The sequence below is a fragment of the Nomascus leucogenys genome, chromosome 12 (assembly GCF_006542625.1).
Source record: "Nomascus leucogenys isolate Asia chromosome 12, Asia_NLE_v1, whole genome shotgun sequence".
In the NCBI taxonomy this organism is placed as follows: domain Eukaryota; kingdom Metazoa; phylum Chordata; class Mammalia; order Primates; family Hylobatidae; genus Nomascus; species Nomascus leucogenys.
The window spans coordinates 57,083,152-57,104,029 of NC_044392.1; the positions used below are offsets into that span (position 1 = coordinate 57,083,152).

General features: G+C 39.2%; 1 protein-coding gene across 2 annotated transcripts in view; it reads left to right on the top strand.

Moving 5' to 3' along the window:
* Positions 1–20,878, top strand: part of TBX15 (T-box transcription factor 15) — a 106,976-nt gene that overhangs the window by 66,020 nt on the left and 20,078 nt on the right. For both annotated transcript variants that reach the window (XM_030823226.1, XM_030823225.1), the window contains exon 6: positions 10,207–10,271. In XM_030823226.1, the coding sequence (XP_030679086.1) occupies positions 10,207–10,271 (65 nt within the window). The remainder of the gene's footprint in view (positions 1–10,206; positions 10,272–20,878) is intronic.

Consider the following 20,878-nt stretch of genomic DNA (forward strand, 5'->3'; position numbering starts at 1 on the left):
ATCCTCATCATTTGAAATTCCTTTGCAAATATTGAGGTTTGAGTCATGCCTTCTCTCTTATATACAGTTTTCTGTGTATCCTTCCACCAGGCTACATCAAAGTCATCAAGCTATTGTGGGTCTATTTAAGACCCACTACTTTCACTTACACTTTCAGATTTAATTTACTTCTGTGTGACCACTGGCCACACCCTGAGATCTGTAAGTTTATATCTGTAATACATTCATTCATTCCATAAATATTTATTGAGAACATACTATGTTCCAGATTTAGCAGAGAAATAGAGCTGATTAAGATGAATTTTTTGTTCAAGAAAAGAAGAATTTTTGTTGAATGAAAGACATATAAAAACATAATGATAGTAAAATGAAATAATTCAATGACAGAGATGTAGGCAGAATGTTTCTTGGTTTGTGGAATAAGGTAAGTTTTCCTGGAAGAGTTGACACTTTTCTGATGTTGACACACACACACACGAACTAGCCAGAAGAATGCAGGAGAAATACATATAGGAGAGGGGGAAGGAGAAGTCAAGCCTGGAATTACTGTGGGTATTCTAAACGTGTTTTTTTTTTGTTTTTGTTTCTGTATTTTTTTTTGGAGGAAGGTGGCTAGGTGGACTTACAAGTGGTCTCACTTTACCCAACTCCCTAAAAGTTGCATAAAAATGCTATTTTTGTTAATTGGATGGTGTTTGTTTCTCAAAATATGTAATTACAAAGATTCTGCAGTGAACCTTTCCAAAACAAAGAAATGTTTTGTTTGTTTATCTTGCTTGAAACTGTGCTCACTTTTATTTGGGGCCTATGGAAGCAAAGTGAATGTACACCATTATACTCAATACCTTTTGTATTGGATGCTCTGCTTCGTGCTCTAACAATGAAAGCAGTATCTAGAAAAGCATTCATTTACTAATTCTATATCAAGTGCTTATTATGCGCAAGGTAGCTGAAGGTGAATTATGTAAGTATTGACTCATATAAAAAGGGTATTTCTATCTTTCATGGTCCTTCTGCATAAGATTCCTTAGGTATTATTTACTTTCAGGGGAATTTGACATACAACAAACCTTAGTCCACTAAATGTTAAGTACTATACAGCGTTAGACTTCTCAGCAGCTGTGAAGTGTTTTCAACTTCAGATTTTCCTTGTGAATGCCACATTTGATCTAAAATAGAAGAAGAGCTTTAGTTTGGTTTGGGTGCTATTTAAGAAGCTATTAAACCATCTCAAATTCCTTAGATAGTAAAATTGCAGAAGCCATGGAGGATCCATACAGAAAACTGTAATAATTAAGATTTTTCAAGCTCTGATACAAGATATAGCATCAATATAGACATGGACTTTGGAGCAACCAGAACTTTGGGATTAGTTCTGGCTCAGAAGAAGGGGAATAAGAGTCTGAGTTCTTTGGATAACTGATTAGACTTTTCTAAGAATACTCCAGCCACAATTTAAAATAGTTTCTGATGAAGGCAGCGATGTGACAATAAGTATTTCAACATCAGAATTTACTTTGTAGAACACTGAAGAACAAACATTCTACTGCCTCATTGAGATCAGTTATAGAGACTAGGAGAGCCATTATTGTAACCCAAGTTGAAACTAGAAAGCTACAACTCACTTTGACAATGAAAGAGGACCAAGCGTGGGTTTCCGACAGCCTCTTCACATCCTTTACCTTCTTTCATAGACAGTGTTCTAGCACATGAGTACATTCTACTCATAGAAATATTTTGTTTACATCTGGGCTGAAGTGGGAGCAGGATACCATGGTTAAGATCTTGAAATTTGGCAGCAGATAAACTTGGTTTGATTTCTGATCTTTTCACTGACATTGCATGGCATTAATTTCTTTCAACTTGTGTTTCCGGTCTTGAAAATGCACCTACCTCGTAGTGCTATGAGGACTAAATAAGGGAACATGTATAAATTCACTGACACAAACCTGACATCTAATTAATAGTAGTCAGCCTAGGTTGCTCCGTGGCTGGGTCTGAACAGGCATGAAAAGCGGGGCATAGAAGCAATTTTAAAGAATAAATTGCTTATTAAGGAAAAAGTGCATTGTTGGAAATTGGAGGAGCTGCAATGGCTCTCAGAGGAATTATAATCCATAGGTAACTACTTTGATCTCTCTGTCGTCATGTCATATTGGTGAATTCATGATGTGCTGACATGCAAAATAGATGAGTCATACTCAATTCTGCCCATTTTGGGATCAAGATGACAGCTTTTGCCTGTTTAACAAGCCTCTAATCCCTGGATAAATCAGCAAGCATGCTTATTTAACATTCCCTTTGGCTGCGCAGATATGATTTAATATAATACAGTACCTTCTAGTAATACAAAATAACCTTGGGTCTTTCCCCCAGGAATCCTGAAGTTTGCATCCTGTAGGTCAGAGCTGTTACCTAACTATACTTTTCGGACTTGTTATGAAGATGCCAGGTAGCATAAATTGTTCTCTTTTATGAGCTATTTTCACCTATTACTGTGTTTTTATTCTTCATAACATTCTAGAATGAGAACAATCAATATGGCAAAATTATTTACTTCATTTATTTCTTTTTAAAGAAATGGTTAGGAGACCTGTGAAATAGTAAACAGAAAAAAATTTAGTGGTAGGTCCTTAGTGTTCTCAGGAACTTGTTTGGGGAAACACTGAAGAAAAGACAATAGAGGGAATGTAATGGAAATGGAACATTACCCAGACTTTCTAAGGAAAAGCAGTGTCCTGCTCCACAGACAGCAATGGGCTAGACATTTGGAGACCTGGGTTTTAGTCTTAAATTTTCTACTAGCTACACATGCTGCTCTGAGCAAATTGTGTTTTTTTACAATAATTGTGCTTCAGTGCTTCAGTTTCTTCTCTTAGAAAATGAGGAATTGGCCTGTGCTTTACAAGGTCCCTGAAAGCTCTGGAATTCTAATTTATCCCTCTTTTTTTTCTGCATGATTTTAAATGAGGATTGGGAGCAATTGTTCTCAAACCAAGGCAATCAACACAATTTTCAACTACTGAAAATTATTAGAATGTTCATGTCTAAAAATTGTTTTTATTCACCAGATAATCTATACCAATACATTTTTAGTAAGTCTATACTTGAGAGGTATGAACACAGTGTTTTGTAAATAAAATATTCCCCAATATACTGTTTATTTGTGACTCTTTTCAATTCTCCTGTTGTTTTTATTTTTTGTTTGTTTTTTGGGACAGGGTCTTGCCCTGTCACTCAGGCTGGAGTGCAGTGGTGTGAACATGGCTCACTGCAGCCCTGGCCTCCTGGGATCAAGCCATCCTCCTGTGTCAGCTTTCTGTGTAGCTGGGACCACAGGCGGGTATCACCATGCCCACCTAATTGTTTTGACTTTTTTTTTAGAGATGGGGTCTCATTTTGTTGCCCAGGCTAGTCTTGAACTCCTGGGCTCAAGCGATTCTCCCACCTCAGCCTCCCAAAGTGTTGGGATTACGAGTGGCATTGTTAAACCCCCTGTTCCTGCTAACTTCCATCTTGTCACCCAGGTTGAACACCTGGTTGTCACAACATCCAGTCTGCCACTAATGTCTTTTGCTTCTACTGACAGAATATTTTCTTCTTTCGAATCTGATTGATTTTGCCCTTGTTCTGTTCCTGCCTTCCCCCGACCTTGGGTTCTTATGATAGCTTCCAGTTAGGTCACCTGGACTACAAGCTTAATATCTCACGGGCCATCCTATACATCATTGTAAAGCACAGTGATAATTGCACCATATCTATGCCAAAAATTGTCAATGACTCCTCAGTGCCTAGGGAGTCAAGTCCTGGACCCCGAGTCTTTCCAATAATGTCCTCCGTGGCTAATCACCAACAACATTTCTAGGCTCAATTTCTGTTATTCCTCCTCACACATCTGCAAGAGTGGCGCAATCTGGTCAGATTTTTACTGTTGCCTGAACTTTGTAGCATCCCTGCCTTTGTATGTCCCTTTTTCTTTTCCAGGAATGCCCTTCCCTTTCATTTTTATTTGTCTTGATTCCTTCTACTCTTCAAAAATTCGGTGAAAATACCATTCCCTACCACTTCCTTTCCTTTTTTCAGCTGCAAATGAGCTCTCCCAGTTAGAACTGTTAGGGGACTGCACCTCTCTCATGACCTCATCACATTGTAACTTTGGCGTGCATGTCCAATCTTCCTCTTGATATTTTGAGCTTTTTAAGAACAAAAGTTCTACCTTTTACAGATAAACAGTATGATGTAGAAAACACGAAATTGGGAGTTAGAAGACTTGAGTTCTAGACCCAATTCTGCAATTGACGGACTGTACTACTTTTGACAAATCACTTTACCTTAGAATTCTCATTTACAAATTGATGATTTGGTCTGAATCAGTACTAGTCTATGGAGAAGTTTTTTATGGTCCACTGAAAAATGAGAAAAATAAAGAAATGTGGGGACTTTTATGAATGTAGACGTTTAATTTAATAGACTTTATTTTATTTTGTCTTTCCTACTTTTTTGATATAAAAACGTCACTTATTTTATGAAATTATGAGACAGGAGAAAGTAGATAGATGTCAACTGTCTCCATTTGGTAGAATGAAAAATTCAGATGTAATGTTGATTCCTCAAATAATGGGAGGGGGATTAGAATTGGCCTAAAAAATTCTGAAGCACATTTCCGTAAATCTAAGATATTTGCGTCTGACCTATATTGCATAGCACTGAATATATATGGTTGGCAAATGACTGAAATGAAACTGAATGAATGATTAGCCAACACGACTCTACCACTGGTTTCTTTATATATCTGTGGTTCTGTTTCTTTGGATGTAAGTAGTAGTAAAGAGAGCTTTTCTATTTTCATGGAATATGTTATGCTTTTCTTTCCCCATTTTCCATTCCTTCTTTCCATCCTTGCTTACTGACCCATAGACTCTTAGGGCTGCCAACATACTGAAGTTATTATTACTATTATTTGCTTTCTATATGCCAACTTGGCAGGCCTATCACAGAGAGAAAGGTGCAACATGCCCAGAATCTCTTCATGGAGAATAAAGTGGGAGATGTGGGAATAAAGGTGACTCAACACTTCATGCTTTTTCTTAGAAGAATCTGACGCCAACACATCCTCACAGAATTAGCAAGAAATTTCCATTGCAAAGTCTTTGTCTTCTCTAAGGGAAAAAGAATGCTGAACGTTGATTTTAGTTTTCAGACAGGAAACTAGATTTCAAAAAGACATGGCCTTGTTTTCCCAGGTAACACAGTCTTATTCTTGATTAGAATTGGCTACATGAACCAGATAGGAAGTCGGAAACCACAGCCAGGTTTGTGTGAGCAAATCCAATAGGATTTCTGAGCCACTCATTATGGTCTAAACTAGAGAGCCATTTTGCTGGCTCAAACCAGTGTGGAATCTTTTTCATATGGGCTAAGGTTTTTTATTTTGTTTTGTCTTCCCCCCTATGGAAAACCTTTCAAGCAATATAGTATGAAATACAAATAACGAAGAGTGTTAATAAGAGAAGGCCCTTTCAGCCTTCGTACTGTAAAACCATACTCAGGATATTCAAGTTTCATTTCCTTTTCAGGTTGTGCTATTTATGTCTGCCTGGTGCACTGTGAAGTATACCTCATTTATTAACCGCCTCCATGTTACTAGGCAAGAAGTCCATGACAATGATTAACATTAATGGTGGCAAGTCGGCAACCCCCTTATGTGCCTCATTGTGTAGTTCTATAATTCAAACTACACAACTTAGTATAAGGTTATGGAAATAAAATCGGTAAAGTAAAATGCTTTTACAACCTCTGTATTTTCCCTGTCTTCTCATTATCACTGGACAAAGTTTGGACATGTAGACTAGTAGACTTGTTTTAGTCACACAGGAGGTTACTAATAGACCTTTTTCTATTAGTATAGGATTTTTGTCTCTAATGCCTCTAGTGAAAGCAAATAGAATCAAGAGCATTGTTTGGTATAGATTCTCTAAAGCTTATCATGGTTTTGGGACTCTTGATCCCTGGCTCTCACATCATCATTTATTCATTCACTTGCTCATTGAATAAATATTCATTGAGCATGTCACACTGGGTTCTGCTTAATTAAATGGTATAAAAAATAGACATGGTTCCTACCTGTGGTCCAGGGGGAGTTACATTTAGTAAACATGTAAATACAAAAATACATGTGTAATTACCAATTGTGTTAAGAGGAAAGATGGAATTTAAAAGGGTGCAGTTAAGAAGAGTAGCAGAAGTATCCTATTTTGGAGAGATGATCAGAGAAGATCTCTCTCAGGAGATAACATTTTGACTGAGGTTTAGGACGAGGAGTCAGCTATGTGCAAAGTAGAGAAATGAGCATTTCGAATCTGGTTGTAGAGCAAATGTGAGTGGCCTGAACACAGAAAGAGCTTGGCACATTCCAGCACTGGGAGCATCTCAGTCTGGCTGAGTTGCTCAGTCTGCCCTGAGCCTGTGGATCAAGGCAAGGGAGTGTGAATGGGTTGGAGAGGCAGGCCAGAGTAAGGGCCTGCTGGCTCTGCAAGGCTAGACAAGGAATTTGGATTAAATTCTGAGTGGTAGTGGCCACTAAAGAGAATGACTTGGTCCAGTTACATGTCAACGAAGACCAAATGGGGTGCTTGACAGAGAAGAGATTATACAGGGACGAGAATGGAAGAAAGGAGTTCAGTTCTAAGGCTACATAGAATAGTTCAGTCAAGAGATGATGATGACATGGGCTAAGGTTTCTGGAATATGTGTCATTCTTTCCCACTTTGATATTCATGCTTACATAGGGCCTTTCTTTTAAAAAATTTAAATTAAATTTTATTTTAAGTTCCATGATACATATGCAGGATGTGCAGGTTTGTTTCATGGGTAAACGTGTGCCATGGTAGTTTGCTGCACATATCAACCCATCGCCTAGGTATTAAGCCCCCACATGCATTAGCTATTTATCCTGATGCTCTTCCTCTCCTGCTCCCTGACAGGCCTCAGTGTGTATTGTTCCCTTCCCCATGTCTATGTGTCATCATTCAGCTCCCACTTATAAGAGAGAACATGTGGTGTTTGGTTTTCTGCTCCTGCGTTCGTTTGCTTAGGATATTGGCCTCCAGCTCCATCCATGTTCCTTCCAAGGACATGATCTCATTCCTTTTTATGGCTGTGTAGTATTCCATGATGTATATGTATCACATTTTCTTTATCCAGTCTATTATTGATGGGCATTTTGGTTGATTCCACATCTTTGTTATTGTGAATAGTGCTACAATGAACATACGCATGCATATATCTTTATAATAGAATGATTTCTATTTATTTGGGTATATATCCAGTAATAAGATTGCTAGGTTAAATGCTATTTCTGGTTCTAGGTCTTTGAGGAATTGCTGCACTGTCTTCCACAATGATTGAACTAATTTGCATTCCCACCGACAGTGAAAAGAATTCCTATTTCTCCACAGCCTTGCCAGCATCTGTTTTTTCTCGATTTTTATTTATTTGTTTTTATTTATTTCTTTATTTTTTTTGGAGACAGAGTCTTGCTCTGTCACCCAGGCTGGAGTGCAGTGGTGCAATCGTAGCTCACCGTAGCCCCCACTTCCTGGGTTCAAGCAATTCTCTCGCCTCAGCCTCCCAAGTAGCTGGGACTACAAGTGCACGCCACCATGCCTAGGTAATTTTTTGTATTTTTAAGTAGAGATGGGGTTTCACCATGTTTCCCAGGCTTGTCTCGAACTCCTGAGCTCAGGCAATCCACCTGCCTCAGCTTCCCAAAGTATGAGGATTACAGGCATGAGCCACCACACTTGGTCTCTTGACTTTTTAATAATCGCCATTTCTGACTGGCGTGAGATGGTATCTCATTGTGGTTTTGATTTGCATTTCTCTAATGATCAGTGATGTTGAGCTTTTTGTGTGTGTGTTTCTTGGCCACATAAATGTCTTCTTTTGCGAAATGTCTGTTCATATCCTGTGTTACATAGTGCCTTTCTTAAGAAATGCTTCCTTTGTCCTTTTTCCTTGTCTTGTGTTTTCATTAAAATCCTACACATCGTGCAAGGCCTGGCTCACATGCTGTCTCTAACATGAAACCCCAGAGCCCTTCAACATGGAGTAATTCCTACTTCGTCTAAGCTCTCAGGGTACTTTGCCTTTATTGTAACCTTTATGACCTTCTTTTTTATATTGTAATTGTTAGTGCACATCTGCTTCTTTCTTAAGGATTATAAGCTCCTTGAGGAAAAATGGATGACACACATCTGTACACTAGCTGTACACGGTTCTGTCACCTGTGTTGCTTGTCACACTGTTTTGCACACAGAAGGTACTTGATGATAAATGATAAGTGGCACAACCACGCTCTTCATAAAGCTCTCTAATTCTCACATTAAAAGCTTTAAAACAAGTGTACGGATATTGTTTTTTTCTAACACTTGAGGCATTTGCTATTAAATTTCCATGCATACCCATTGGCTTGGGATCCAATGAGCTGTGGGAAACATATTTTCAACCATTTCTCCCAGGCCCATGAAGTAGAGTGCTGTTATATTTACAGGGGTCTGTGGAGACCCCCAAAACATGGCATCACAGTCATGTGTCAGAAATCCCTATCATAAATGAGTTGGACAGGATAAACCAACTTGAAAGAGAAAATAAAATACTATAACCCCAACTTGAAAAGAAAATATGGTGCATGGTTTATTGCTGTAGATTATGGAGGAAGAAAGAACTGATTTTAAGTCAAACACAGAAAAGCAGTGACACTCTTTAAACTCAATACAATATTCAGACGGCAGACACTTGACTTTAGAAAGCCAAACTTTTAGACTCCTGCTATGGTCTATAAAATACATGTAAAATTGCTTTTGCTACATTATTAGTGCTGCATAATTAGTGTGCAATTTTAAAGGCAAGGAATATTTAGGAAGAAAATAACCTTGAAGCCTTGAAGACTCTTTCAAGTCAGAGTCTGTCAGAATCTCACATTGCTTTGAAAGACCTTTAAAGACTGTGGTCTTGGGAAATTCCACTCTGATAAAATGAGGTGAAAGAGAACTAGGAAAGATTTGCAATGTGGGAAACAACTTTAGCTGTCTTAGTGATAAGTTCTACAATTATCAAAAATATGGGTCTTAAATAATGAGATTCCCTTATTTCTAGAATCACCTTGCATTGGGAGTGCCTTCCTTCCTTCCTGAACTCCCTAGCACCTATGCCTAAGTCTCCATTGCTTGCATGTAGTGAGTCATTAACAATTGGTTCAGACACAAAGGTACAAAGGCTGAAAGTGGAAACACTAGAGTGCATGTGAAATACGTTGTTCAGGCTTGTTCTAGTCTACAGGCATGAAGGCAATATATACAACCATGGCAGGGTTTGCCAGAACTAAGATAGGATGCAATGGATGGAGACTTATGCATTGAGTGGGGGTTGAAACACATGGCCCCTGAAGACCAAGCTGGTGACACAATTGGATGTGCTAGCTTGGTCAGCCTTATGAAACTGGCTCTTTATTTCTGATTTGCTTGTGAGTCTTGGAGACTGGATAACATGTACTGCATCCTGCCCCATTCAGTCTCACATGGCAGATTTTCCTTTGGGTAAGATCCTGGCAAAAGTCTGCTTTTTCTGTCTTTTACATGAACATTTCAAGTCATTAAATGAATAATTTCTAGTAGTAGGAAAGGCATGCCTTCAGTGAAATGGCAAATGCAGTCAATTTTTTGGGTCTTTCAGGCTAAGGCAGATTGTCTGGTGGTCTGATTCAACCTAACTGAATTGACTGAGTCCATTATTAATTATTAACCCACTTGCACATCATTTGTTTACTCATTCATTCAACAAGCATTTTTTAAGTGCCTCCCGTGTGTCATGTACTATGGACGTGACCATTGACCAATTTTCCATTTCAATATCTGTCTAGGCAAGTGATTTATCACCACTCTGGGGCAAAGAAGGTGAATAGGAGAGAGCTTATAGAGTCACATACTGGGCAAATTTTAGTTTTTATAGAGAAGTGAGTCGGGTGGGTCAGACATCTGTGTGCCAGGCCAAGTTCTATATCCAGCTTCAAATTAAATCTCAAGCTGAAAGGAAATTAAATAAAAGCAACAGCTGTTATTAAAAAAGTGATTTTTGTAATTTTCTAGGAGTACTAAAAAAGAAATTAGTTAATATAAAAGCAATTCATAATTATTTGTTTGTTTCCAGATTACCAGATTAAAAATTGACCGAAACCCTTTTGCTAAAGGATTCAGAGATTCTGGGAGAAACAGGTAAGAATCATTGGGGAAGAGGCACTTCTTTTCTATGTGACATTACTTCCCTCACATCCTGCTGATAGTTGATGGCTCCTGCCTTTTAGAAAACACCTATATGCTCCACCACTGTGTACACTTCGGCAAAGAGAAATGGATAGCTAACGTAAGAATGAAATTCTTTGTTGCACAGTCTAAATCACCAGATCAAATCTCTCATGCTGTTTTCTTCCCCACATCATATTTAGTAATTGAGTCACTTAAAACAAATTTTATGTTAATTTGTTATCATTAAAAGATTGCCATTTTTTTCTCTGATAAGTATCTATAGGTGGCTTCAGCACCTGCAGTGATATCTCATATATTTCGCATTCCCAGGAAACAAGGAGTTGTAGACAAATAACATTTTTTTCAGAAAATTACTACCTTAAGAACTAAAACAGTGTGAAAAAAATGTAACTGTTTTTCTCCTGGGAAATAGTTCCAAAATATATCAGATGCTTCCTGCTTTAGAAAAGAGAGTTTATAGAACACCCCTTTCTTGATGACTTAGCTTCAGTCATTATGACTAGGTTGTTATATAGTGAATCTCTTATTGCTGAAGTTTGTAGGACTATTTGCTCCTGCTATAAATGTCCTAAGAGACTGTGTCATTTCTCTGGTTGATACTTCTTTCTTTTCTCTAAATTCTTTCTCACTCCTCCTGTATAAAATTAAAAGCTGTTACCTATGGAAAGTTAGGGGAGAATCAAAATAGGTAGGGAAACCAGCTATATCTAAGATTATTCAATCAAAACATTTCATCTTATATAGACAGTATTGAATCCACAAATGTGACACATCTGTCTCATAAAGTGCATAGGCTTTGCAATGACTGTTTATTTTAATAGATTTTTAAAAATAATTTGAGGGCATTTATTTACATTCAAATGACAGATTACCAGGGGTTATCTTTGGTATTCTGTCTGTAAGAGTTTTCTAATAAGCCAAAAACTTTAATTTCAAACCATTTCGTGAAATGTGCAGTGCATTATATTAGAATCCAGATTTATGCTAAAAATCAGTTACGGCAATCATTTTCTTTACAAAATGACTTATGAATCACTTCTCTGCTAAACTTATGTATATTTAAAATATATTTAGATTTGAAGAAAATTGTATTCACCTCAGAATTTTTAAAAATTATATATATGGAGAAAAGTAAAAATCACTTAAAATTCCAGCTTGTAGACGACAAAATTGAGCAATATATTTTTGGTCAAGCAACTACTAGTTAGTGGTAGAGCGTAGTAGAACTCAGGCATGTGGACTACATGTCAAATGCTTTCCTTTTGATCATTCTTTGTTTATAACAAGACAAGGGCCCTCATTTTCAAAATTTAGCCAGTGAGGAATGAATACCTATTACTTTCATTTCAGATGGCTCATCCTCTTCCATCCCATTAGCTTATTTCACATGTCCAGGTCAGCAGAATGTGCTTGCAAGCCATTTCCTATTGCCTTTTTTTCCAAGGTTCTGTACTATGGGCTAATGGAAGACCTTGTTAGTGATAAGGAGATCAAAAATGAAGCTGGCCTTTTGTAAAGAAGCCTCTAGACCTGTCTTGGTGGTGATTCTTTGGGGCAGGACTTTCATGACAGGCTATTTCTGGAGGTAGGCCATGGCATGCAAGGGCTTATAAGACCTTCAGCTTGGAGTACACGGATAGATTTTTCAGGGGTTTTAGATATTGTAGGTAAAATTGTGTTAGGATGAATAGATGCACATTTTTCCTGGAGAGAGGTCTACATCTTTCTGCAGATTTTCAAAAAAGTCTTAAAGTTAAGAATTTCTGCTCTAGATACAACTCTCTCTCTCTCAAGGGTTCCAACCTACTGGTGTTAGTTATTAAACTATTTCTTTCTTTTTCCTTCCTTCTGTATCTCCAATAGCATTCAGTATTTGCTTATTTTATTCTTCAGCACTTGAAATATTTTATATTCTTTGCTTTTTTCTCCCATTTGAGTCCTTGTTTTTCTGAGTTTTTATTCATTTTTCTAAAGTTGAATTTGATTTCTAAATAAGTGCTTTCCTATGAGCAGCCACCCTATCCTTGGAAATTGCCATCTGAATGTACTTTAACCATTTGTTGTCTGCACTGCAAAGGCATCAAGAAATATGTATGTCAATTATTGATAAATGCAAAGAAGAAAAATAAATCAGATTAAGAGGTAGAGTGAGAGTGGAAGACACTTTTACAGCATGAATAGGGATGGTGTCCTGATAAGATGCCATGAATGTTGCAAAAGAAGCTGCCAGCTATGCACTCCGGGCTGTGGAAACAGCAAGGGCAAAGACAGACGTGTGCCATGCATGTCTGTGCAACATCAAGGAGGCCCTGTGGCTACAAGGCATGACCCCTGCCCAGGAACATGACTGAGCATCATGAGAATGAAGGTGCTGAGGCATGATTTAGAACAGAAAAGTAGGCTAGATAAGCTAGTGTTGACCAGCATTAGATCTATGTTGTAGGAATTAGAGCCACTCTTTAACTTTGAGAATTAGACTGTTGCATCTTGAAGAATTTGCTGTTGGTTAGGAATTGTGATGACATCTCAGTTCAAGTGCTGAGGCCCTCATTCCTCTACTGGCTTGAAGGCTGGTGACTGTCTTACTGCTCAGGGCAGACAGTTATGTGTGTGTCCTTCCTAATGGGCTCTGTTCTCTCTAAGGGCTCTGGGAAAGCAGAACTATGGATCTTCATTAATCCATTTCACAGCGTTATTTATTTATTCTTTTCTGATACCATGGGAATTCTTCATTATGTTCCGTCAAAATCTGAGGGCTACTTTAAGTACTATCAGAAATTTTATCAGTTAACTTACTGTGTTCCAGACCATTAATTATGTTTTCTCTAATCTTCAAAACAACTCGTATTTTAGAAATGAAGCAACTGAGGCTCAGAGAGGTTGGGCAGTTTTCCTACTGTCACATAGTAAAGCTGGAGCAGGTATTAAAATCGACTCTGCCTGACTTCAAAGCCTGAATGGTTTGTGCTATATCATGCTAACTGTTTACACTTGACTTATTTTGTCTTCAGCAGATATTGAGAACAGAATTCTAACTCTAAAAGGCAGAATCCTACCTCTTAATCTGTGTAAAAATACTATTCAAGTCACCTAGAACCTTTGCTTTTCCAAGTAAAACAAACTGTATATTCTCAGTTTGTCTTCGTCGTCTTCTCCCCATGACTTCATTATCAACTTTCTATCCCCGTGTCAGTAAGTGTTTTCCTAGTAGAGAACAGGAAGCCAGCCTGACCTTCCTTAGCAGGTGAAACTATGATATAATGACATTGAAGTCGTGTGTCTCATGATGGGACAAGGATGAATTACTAAAGATAGAAGCCATTTTTGTCCTTCAGCATTCTAGAAAACTAGATTAAAATAAATTGCTACGGCAAGTAAGAGGGCCCTTGTATTTTTCTCTTTAAATATCTCAAAATTACCTGATAATCACATTTTAATTCTCACTGGCTACCCACAGGATCTGATAAGGGCAACAATTATTAATGCCACTTTGCAAGTGGGAAATATTGATAGATGAGGATATAGAGAATTATTTGCAAATCTTCTGGGAACTGGTGGTTCTGTGTCAGAATCAGGACCCAGTTCACCATCTTCCATCCAGCACCTCATCTATTGCCCTTCTGTGGTAAAAAAAAAAAAAAAAATCTTATAAATCTAAGATCTTCCCCATGCATTTTAGACATCAAGTGACTACTCATGCAGAGGAGCATGGCTTGATGAGTTGCATATAAATTTACCCAAAACATACGGATTACATTTCGTTTAAACACACATGGGCTTAAAAATTAGGGGGGAAAGTGCTTGTCCAATGTTTTTTGGTTTTGCAGAACACAAAACATTTGTGGAAGACTTTGGAGTTATAGAGTTTGCCAAACCTCAAACCAAAACATGTTCAGGTTTGTCGATCTCAATCCATCCTAGTACAATCCAGAGGCTCAAGAAGCGGGGAGTGAGAGGAAAGATGGGGAGGACACAGCTACCCACGACACTCTCCTCAAATGCCTATGAGAGTCTCTCTCAGCCCATAAGCCTCTCACACTCAGAACCATCCGAGTGTGGCCCCCTGGCTGACAGCTATGTCCTCTGAAATATAGAAAAGAGTGCTTGAGGGACCTGTGGCTTCCCATTTGTCATATGTTGATGTAAAGAGACATCTGGCTGGGTGCAGTGGCTCATGCCTGTAATCCCAGCACTTTGGGAGGCCAAGGCGGGTGGATCACCTGAGGTCAGGAGTTTCAGACCAGCCTGGCCAACATGGTGAAACCCCATCTCTAGTAAAAATACAAAAATTAGCCAGACATGTTGGCGCGTGCCTGTAATCCCAGCTACTAGGGGTGCTGAGGCAGGAGGATCGCTTGAACCTGGGAGGTGGAGGTTGCAGTGAGCCGAAATCATGCCACTGCACTTCAGCCTGGGCAACAGAGTGAGTCTCCGTCTCAAAGAAGAAGAAGAAAACAAACAAACAAACAACAACAACAACAACAAAACAGAGATATCCATGGAGAAGTCCTCCTGGCTTCTAGCCCCATCCCTTTCTCATTCCTCTCAATGGAAACCAGAATGACTGACCTGATTGGTGAGTCTGGAGGAAGGAACCCCCCAGATTCTTGCCTGCTTGCCTGCAGAACATACATTCCCAGCTGTCTTTCCATTATGTGGAAAGTCTAGCAGAGGAGGCCTACATTTCTGGGGCATCAGCTTATTTCAGGGGAGTTCAACCTAGCTCATTCAGCCTTCTCACTTATGCCACAACACCCAAACACCTTTATCTATAGTAAAAATGGTATTCTGATCTCCATGGCATTAGGCGCCTGTGCCTTCTACAGAATAGATTCTGAGCTTGGGTGAAACAAGAGGTGATATTCATTGGACTGTGTAAGACCCCAAGGGGAGCCCCAGTGAATCCACATTTCAGCCCTGTGGTATTGTAGTTCTCCCTGCTTCTTTAAGAAGTGTCATGTGAGAAGCATAGGAAGGTCTCCACCCTTCAGACTTGACTTATGGAACTGCTACTTTCCATTACCAAGTAATTAAGCCCCTGATGAGAAGTCTTCACTGGGAGCATGCATGTGTGTGTGTGTGTGTGTGTGTGAAAGTTGAGTGTGCGTATGTGTGTGTGTGAATGTTGAGTGTACGTATGTGTAAGTAAACCTGTATATGTGTGAGTGTGTGTCTATGTGTGTATGTATAAATATTGTAAGTATTCATATATGTGTGAATGTGTGTGTGTGTGCAAGTATATCTATATATGTGTGAGTGTGTGTGTGTGTGTGTGAGAGAGAGAGAGGAGTAGGTGTATGTGTGTGTTCATGTTGTGGTGAAGAATAGCAGATGGCCATTTCATCTGGAGTGAAATCACTGACAGATTTTGCTTCCAGGCATTGTCTCTGCAGTGGGAGGGAAATTGTTTTTTTTTTTTTTTTTTTTTCTAAGTTGTTTCTACTTCTAGATTTCTTAGAAATGGTGTGGCCCAAATCTGGTTTTGGGTGTGTGTGTGGGATGGGGGCAGCGTTCACCTATTATCAGGCATATAGCTCTCAGGCACAATATCCAGGGTTGCCTCTGGGAGATTTCTCTTACTGGGGAAGACAGTTAACACTTGCCTGTTTTCAGGGAAAAATAGCTTTTCTCAGCTTGAGATTTTTTTTTTCTTGTCTTGTGCTCTGTGTTCCTGGGCTCTACCCTCTACTAGAATATAAGCTCCTGGAAGACTGGGACTGTACCCATTCCAGGTTTCTTTTCTTGTATTTTTTTTCCATGGTGCCAGGAATACAGAATAAAACAATAATTTTTCATTTAGCTACAAAACAGTAAAAAGGTATCAATGAATGGCACAGAAATTAAAAATCAGGAGCTCTAGAGAGAGAAAGCCCTATCCCAGCCAGGGGGAAATCAGGTAGATCAGCAGTGAGGAGCTACTTTTGAACACCACATAAGGAGGGAAGAAGGAGCAAATCTCTAAATAGGCTTAGTTTAAAGATTAATGGCAATTGTGATTAAAGTCAGAGACTGATCACTGCTGTAAGACATTGAGTTAGCCTAACTGTAGATTAGACACACACACCCTTGAGGCCCTCTGATCTGGCTCTGGGTAGCTGGGGCATGTCTCTGTGTTCTGGCTCCCTGGAGAAAGATACCTAGCAATTTTCAGTGCCTGTGAGCTTCAGGAAAGAAGTGGTTCCCAGAGACTGAGCTAAAGCAGAATGAGGTTTGGTTGAGAAAGGCCACCCAGTAGTGAACCAAGAGGTAAAATTATGTCTTTGAGTATGGCCACCCCAATGGGGAACCTGCACCAAGGAGAAGACAAAGATCCTGAAGCTAAAGACAAAGATCCTGGAGCAAGAGTCTTTGCACTGGGTCTAATTGTCGAGAAGCACCTATGGGAGGTGCATGTGCACACATACCTGGAGAGTCCACTGTGCTCGGCTAGAGGGAGCATGACAACTGCCAAGACCCTGCACATGAAAGAGATAACCAAAGAAGTGGAAAGAAAGAGACTGCATCTTTCATCCCACATCTGATGTGAAAACTTTGTCCTTGATAGGGTGGCTGCCAAGATTTTACAGAAAGCACAAGTCAGCTTGGGAAATTTTATATAATAATTCTCAGGGACTTCCTCCAAAGCAAACACATACATAAAAAAGAGATGATTAAGGTTGTGGTCTGTCTGGGTAGTGAAGGGTTCTATGAACTTGTCTTAAAAGTGCTATGGAGTGAAAGACTCTGGGATTTTCCTCTGAGCCTTCATCCTGTCTGTGACCTTGGGCTTTACCCTTACTCCTGCCTCCATTGCATCTAGTACAGCTGCAGGCGGGACTGTCCCATCTGACACAGTTTCCTCCAGATATTTCCAGCTGGCATGACACCCCAAAGCCACTGCTGTTGGTCCCACGATAGGGCCCAAGTGGAATGGCTCTTCTGTAGCCCAAGGAATTGGTACAACTTTTTAGGAGGGTATGTTTTTCTCTTTGAAATCCACCATTGGAGGCCTGAGCCAGACACTCAAATTCTATAACTTAGAACCTGTCAGAAAGGAGCCAGTGTAAGGCTCTGTATCACAAGGAAGTTGTTTTATATGGGTAAGTAGTTTTAATGAATTGCCCCTCACTGAAGAAACAATAGGGCTTGCAGGATGAGGTGCAAGAAGAAATCTGAGTCTGAGCTCATTCTTGGAGTGTTTCCAGCCAGCAGTGCTGTTTGCTGGGAATGTGGTTGGTGGCAGTCCTTCTTGGTGCCTAGTGTCGTTTTACATAACGTGTCAGAGGATGCTGATCTAAAACTGGTGCCACTCACTGCATTATGGGAATGGATATATTTGCTCACTGAAAAAGAATGTTTAATGAGGTTGATACTTAACCTGAGAGAAATAATTTCTCTCTAATGGTGGTGGAGAAAATATTTGGGAGTAAAGAACTTTCCCATGATCCCCTCTTCAGCAACTGCTGTCCCATGGTCATGTTTATAAAGAACCACCTCTCTTGGGCACAAATAGGTGTCCCCTGTTGGAGGGCCAGCCCCTCCTCACAACACCCAATGGAAGGTGGAATGTAAGGTGAGGAATCAAAGTGCCTAATAGTAACAGAAGGAAAAGAAGGGACAAGGAAAAGTAGGCTAGGAATTAATCCCAGGCCAGTTTGTTTTTGCTGAAATCTGAAACAACTTGTCATTGGGGGTGGGAGGAGAAAGGGTATACAGAGGATCTCAGTTAAAATTTGCTAATAGAGCTCTCTATTATAACCAAGTAACTCAAATCTTATCTATACCTTTATCTATTAAGTTAAACATAGAAAATTACTGTATTTATAGGTCAAAAATGGCAAAATGCTAGCAATTTCATACAGTTTAACCTCATATATTTATTTTTAGCCATTCAAATCATAAGTATACAAGCAATAGTAACAATTATTTCATAGAGTATCTGTGGTCCAAGTTGTCCATTTTTATCTCCAAGTTGATGACATCAATACACGATTTCCCATTTTACTGATGGTAAGACTGAACACTATGAAGTATTAGCTTTCAGAATTTGTAAATCCAGCTAATGACAGCGTACAGTGAATGATTTCACTCTCTTCTGCTAGGCATAGCTTGCTAGTCAACAGAAATTGTATCTTTGTTCACCTCTGGCTCCATGTCACTCCTGAAGGCTCATGTAGTGAGCTTAGAGCCAGTGAACTGACCACTTGTCTTTAATTCAACCAGCATGACATCTCAAGTGTCTACCTCACTTTCAATTTCTATATTTTCATTTGGTTTCCCTAAAGCCATTGGGTATATTTGTCCAGCCAATCTCTTTCTACTCTTTCCTGGCACTCTTACCAGCCCCCACAAATTTTGCAAACCCTTTTGTTATCCCTGGCATGGGTGGCTTCTGCCATTTAGCAGATCTATGGAAGTAATCAGTGCTGGACACTCCATCAGGCACTACTGCATCTACAGTTCAAGGTAGCTGGCCCTGTGCTGGATTCTGGCAGATGATCCAGCTGGACTCCTGCTTTTCATGCAGGCCATAGCTGTTTATCATATTCCTTGGCTTGTGGTCTTTTAGCCAGTACTTAACATTTTTTCTGCCTTATTTGTTCTCCCTCCCTTGTCATGAGCCTTTTCCACCATTGTCCTCTTGGCTGTGTGGCCTTGCCAGAGAAAATTGGCGATCATTTTGTTATCTGTGGCTTTTGCCCAGGGATGGTGTCATCGAACAGAGAGACGTCTTTTTAATGGCTAACATATTTGAGTCTGAAATATCTGCAAGATAATGAGGCCTACAGGAACTTGAGGGACACATTTTTGTTTCTTTGAGAAGACAACGAAAAATGGAATTAGGTACCATACAGCTCCCTCCACATTTAATCCAGAGCCAGAGGGCTGACAGAACTTTGGATTTCAGTGAAGTAAGAATATATTCTTCTATTATAGGTTACAGTCTGAGGAGAATGATTGTAATTCTTTTGCTTGAGTTAGACCAATGCTCCTCAAACTTTCATTATGTTTTATCTCTTGTTTTGATACATTTTGTCTTTAATCAGTCTGCATTTATTAGGTTAGGAGGAAGTATTATGATTATCTCCATTTTACAGATAGGCAGACTTAGAAATGAAGAGGTTATATAACTTGGCAAAGGTTGCACTAATAGCAGGGTTGCAGTTTGAGGCCAGGTAATCTAGCCCCAGAGCCTGTGCTCTTAACCATTATGCTATTTTGTCCCTCATGTGATTTTAGCATTACCGAATTAAAGTTAGACAATTTCAGTTAAATGCAAAGAAACTTAATATTCTAGTTAGCCAGCTTGGTGTGATCATGGGTTATTACTACACTTATTGAGTCAGTGAAAACTCTTTATGGACTGCCATTACTACTGATTCATACTCCAAGGGAGGACAGGGTTCTCAAGTTGGGAATCACTTGGTAAGGAACAATTTTAACTCAACCCCAGGTATCTGTCCATTGGACACTTGTTCTCTCAAGCCATTGCAAGGCACATTAATGACAGCTACTTCATCACGTAGATATACTTATGGTACTATTTAACACCAAGTTTTGAATGATGGTTAGGTTTTTAGTCAATTTGCACACCTCTGCTGGGAGGTCTTTTAGAATATCCCTGGACAATAACATTCCTGAGTAATCTGGATATTTTGATCTGAGTAATTCTATTTCAGATCCAGTGAAGGAGAAAGAAGTATGGAAGGTTTGGCCTTACCTAAACCAAGCAAGAAAATCTATGAATGTTGAGACGTGATAATTATATCTGAAGGAACAGTATATTCTAGTTATATGTCCTTTCAAATACTAGAAGGGAAAAGAAAGGGGATCAGAGGCATAGCACCACCTATGGGGTAAAATCTAAGCACCTATCATGTAATAAATGCTCATGGTGTCTACTGTCCTTCTCCCATTCTGTACCCTAGGCTCCAGTCACCCTGAACTATGTCCCCAAAACATGCCTTCTTTTGCATACCTCCAAGTCTTTGCACATACTGTGAAGTCTACTAGAAAAACTTTTACTGACTCTTTTCTGGATGGAAAACTGCTGATTACTCTTTAATAGTAAGCTTAAATAACTGGCCTTTTGTGGAATCTTCCTTGAGCTTTTCAGATGTATTAAGTGATTCTTGCCCAATATTCCATGGCATCTTGGCATACATGTCTTCAGTGTAACATCTACTGCATAGTTCAGAAACTAGTCATTTATATCTTTTTCCTTTTTTAAAAACCAAGACAGTCATAAAGGGTAGAGACCCTGTGTCTTTTCTGTCTTTATATTTCCTGAACTTAGCATTATAAGTATTTTTTTCTGGTGGGATAATTCTCTTATTACTTCAAGACCTCTGTCTCAGTAGGCTTCCCTTAGTCCTTTTCCATCTTCTACTGAGAAGACCAATGGCCTTATCAACCTATAGCATATGTTGCCTTTGTTACCAGTGTCACCAGCAAATAGTATGAGGAAGAGTAAAAATTAAGGAAGTCAGAACTAAAGAGAAAATAAACAAAGGAAACATTAAAAAGCAACTCCCTATCTCAAGACAAAAGAAAAGCAGAAATATGTATTGGAGTGC